The following is a 2,211-nucleotide window of genomic DNA, read 5'->3' on the forward strand; positions in this document are numbered from 1 at the left end:
TGATAAACAAGTAGACACATCAGCAAGAACAGAAAATATCTGAAAGTTTAGAATAGGAAGAGAAATTATTAGATAACATACAAACCAGTATGAGAGATATTTCAAATCAATGAAACAAGGCATGGCAGGACAGTAAGCCTAGTGTGATATCTTCAAGTAAAGAATAAGCAGGATTGCAAGGACCAGAACTCCTACAATGGAACCCATGATCCATTTGTTTCTGCTCATCCTTCTTGTCATGGCTACCAGAACCTTCTTACTGTTGGTAATAGTTTCATCCACCGCATGCAACTGTCAAACACGAAGGATGAAGAAACACATTATTTTCAATTTACGAAAGCTAGTAACACATAAACATTGGATTAATCCTATTACGAAAAGGAGAAGGCAGAAAACATACATTGTTACTGGAATGTAGAAGAGACTGGCGTTGTTGATGCAATTCTTGGAGAATCGTAACACCAAGCTCCTCTGTTTCCAGCACTGTTCTTCTACTCGCCTTGATTCTGTCACTTGACTGGTTTATTCTTTCTGTTGTCATCAACAACCTTCCTCTTTGATCATTTGAGGCCTGTCTCATAGTCGGAACACTTTCAAATCAGAACATCAGCACGACCTAACATTCATACATGGCGCACACATACACAGAGATAGGGAGAGAGAAAGTCAATACCGTCAAGGTATCTGCTTCTCCAGACCCCAACAACTCCTCGCGGGCCAAATGACTGATCTCTGTTGTTGTTATTCTCTTAACTAGGCTCTTCAAGTTGTTCAAATCGGTTTTGTATTCTCTCACCTTGGGAAGAAGCGTCGTCTTCACACTCGGCTGCAGACTCCTTGCCTCGAGGTCCATCTTCCTAATCTGAGCATTTCCATAACAGCAAACCATTAATCCAACAACTCTATACACCGAAACAAACACATATCAAATGACTTGAGGTGTAACATTACCAAATCATCAGCTTCATCCAATGCAGCTTTTATCTCTGCATTTCTCTGCTTCCTTTGCTCTGCAGTACAAGAATTCACACAACCACAACCTTAATCGTAATGCACATTCTGAGTCTATTACAAACCAACATCTCCTACGAATTCAATATGATTGATTGAACTACTGATAGAAAAACCAAAATGCAGGAATGCGACCACCCAGAAAAAAAAAACAAATAGAAATTTAGAAATTGTTACCTCCATCAACAATGGTGGTTGGTGTGCATTTGTTTGAGAGATTGACAGAGAGCTCGCAGTAATGGCGCTCGTACCCCTCAAATACATCACTCATTGTTCCAGAATCCAGATCGTGCATATGAATAACACGAATGATATAGAGAATTAATGTGAGTTATGTTTAGCAGAGAATCGAATCGGTGATCGATCGGAGAATTGCTTGTCCGTTGCAATCTCCTATAAATGCAAAAGTCGATGAAAACAAAAATTAAAGAATTTTACTCTTTGTACATTACAATATTGAAAAAAAAAATGGTGCTTCTATTCAGTCCTTTATTATTTTCTCTCTACTTTTTACCATAAAATTTCCAAATCAGTCCTTCATTATTTTCTCCTCTCTCTTCTACTCTTAAGATTTCAACCTCCAAGAAAAATAGCAGTAAGAACGCGAAGCAGGGAAGGTGGAATCCGGATGCATAATGGGATTCAATGTGATGTAAGACGAGAATGTGCCTGGTTTAGCCGGAAAAATAGAAAAATAAAGAAGCGGTGTAGAATAAAGAAGAGTGATTGAAAAATATGTAACTCACGCGTAATGAGATTATTAGCCGCTGGAATATTCAAGAAGATTTGATTTTGGACCTTTCGGGTTACTCGTACAAAAAGTCAGGTTTTGATTGTGAATCAGATTTGACCAATTTTTTGCCAGAACGCCCGTTTGAGAGGCATGATACATTTCCAGAATGAGAACGACGAGATCTTCAAGACTCACTTTAGTGAGCCCTAACGGATTTTGACCACAATATGTCGTTGTAATTATCCGATTCGGAATTTAATATTTTTAGGCTAGTTTTACAATTGTTTTAGAATTTTTTTATTTTAGATTTTTAGTTTCCTTTTAAATTTAGATTCTTTAGGATTTCTTGTTAAATTATGATTTTAGGTCTTGGATGCCTATATAAGCACCATCATATTTTATATTATAATCAGTTTATTATATCAAATATTACATAAGAGTGTTTTCTCAAATTCTCTAGTGGACTC

At 37.0% G+C, this 2,211-nt stretch overlaps 1 protein-coding gene across 1 annotated transcript; it reads right to left on the bottom strand.

Moving 5' to 3' along the window:
- LOC112175666 (vesicle transport v-SNARE 13) lies at positions 1-1,596 on the bottom strand. The gene is made up of 6 exons (XM_024313378.2): positions 1,526-1,596; positions 1,189-1,404; positions 952-1,010; positions 674-862; positions 401-571; positions 1-291 (listed from the first exon to the last, which is right to left on the bottom strand). The coding sequence occupies exons 2-6, from the start codon at positions 1,304-1,306 to the stop codon at positions 139-141; spliced, it is 690 nt and encodes a 229-aa protein (XP_024169146.2). The 5' UTR covers positions 1,307-1,404; positions 1,526-1,596; the 3' UTR covers positions 1-138.
- Between the last annotated feature and the right edge of the window lie 615 nt (positions 1,597-2,211).

Source organism: Rosa chinensis, chromosome 7 (genome assembly GCF_002994745.2).
Source record: "Rosa chinensis cultivar Old Blush chromosome 7, RchiOBHm-V2, whole genome shotgun sequence".
In the NCBI taxonomy this organism is placed as follows: Eukaryota; Viridiplantae; Streptophyta; class Magnoliopsida; order Rosales; family Rosaceae; genus Rosa; species Rosa chinensis.

What these genes read in the sequence shown, in the direction of transcription:
- LOC112175666 (XM_024313378.2), bottom strand. Translation starts at nt 1,306, where the DNA reads ATGCACGATCTGGATTCTGGAACAATGAGTGATGTATTTGAGGGGTAC. An exon ending in AACCACCATTGTTGATGGAG is followed by an intron (nt 1,011 to 1,188) that starts GTAACAATTTCT and finishes CTTGTACTGCAG; the next exon opens with AGCAAAGGAAGCAGAGAAAT. An exon ending in TTCTACATTCCAGTAACAAT is followed by an intron (nt 292 to 400) that starts GTATGTTTTCTG and finishes CGTGTTTGACAG; the next exon opens with TTGCATGCGGTGGATGAAAC.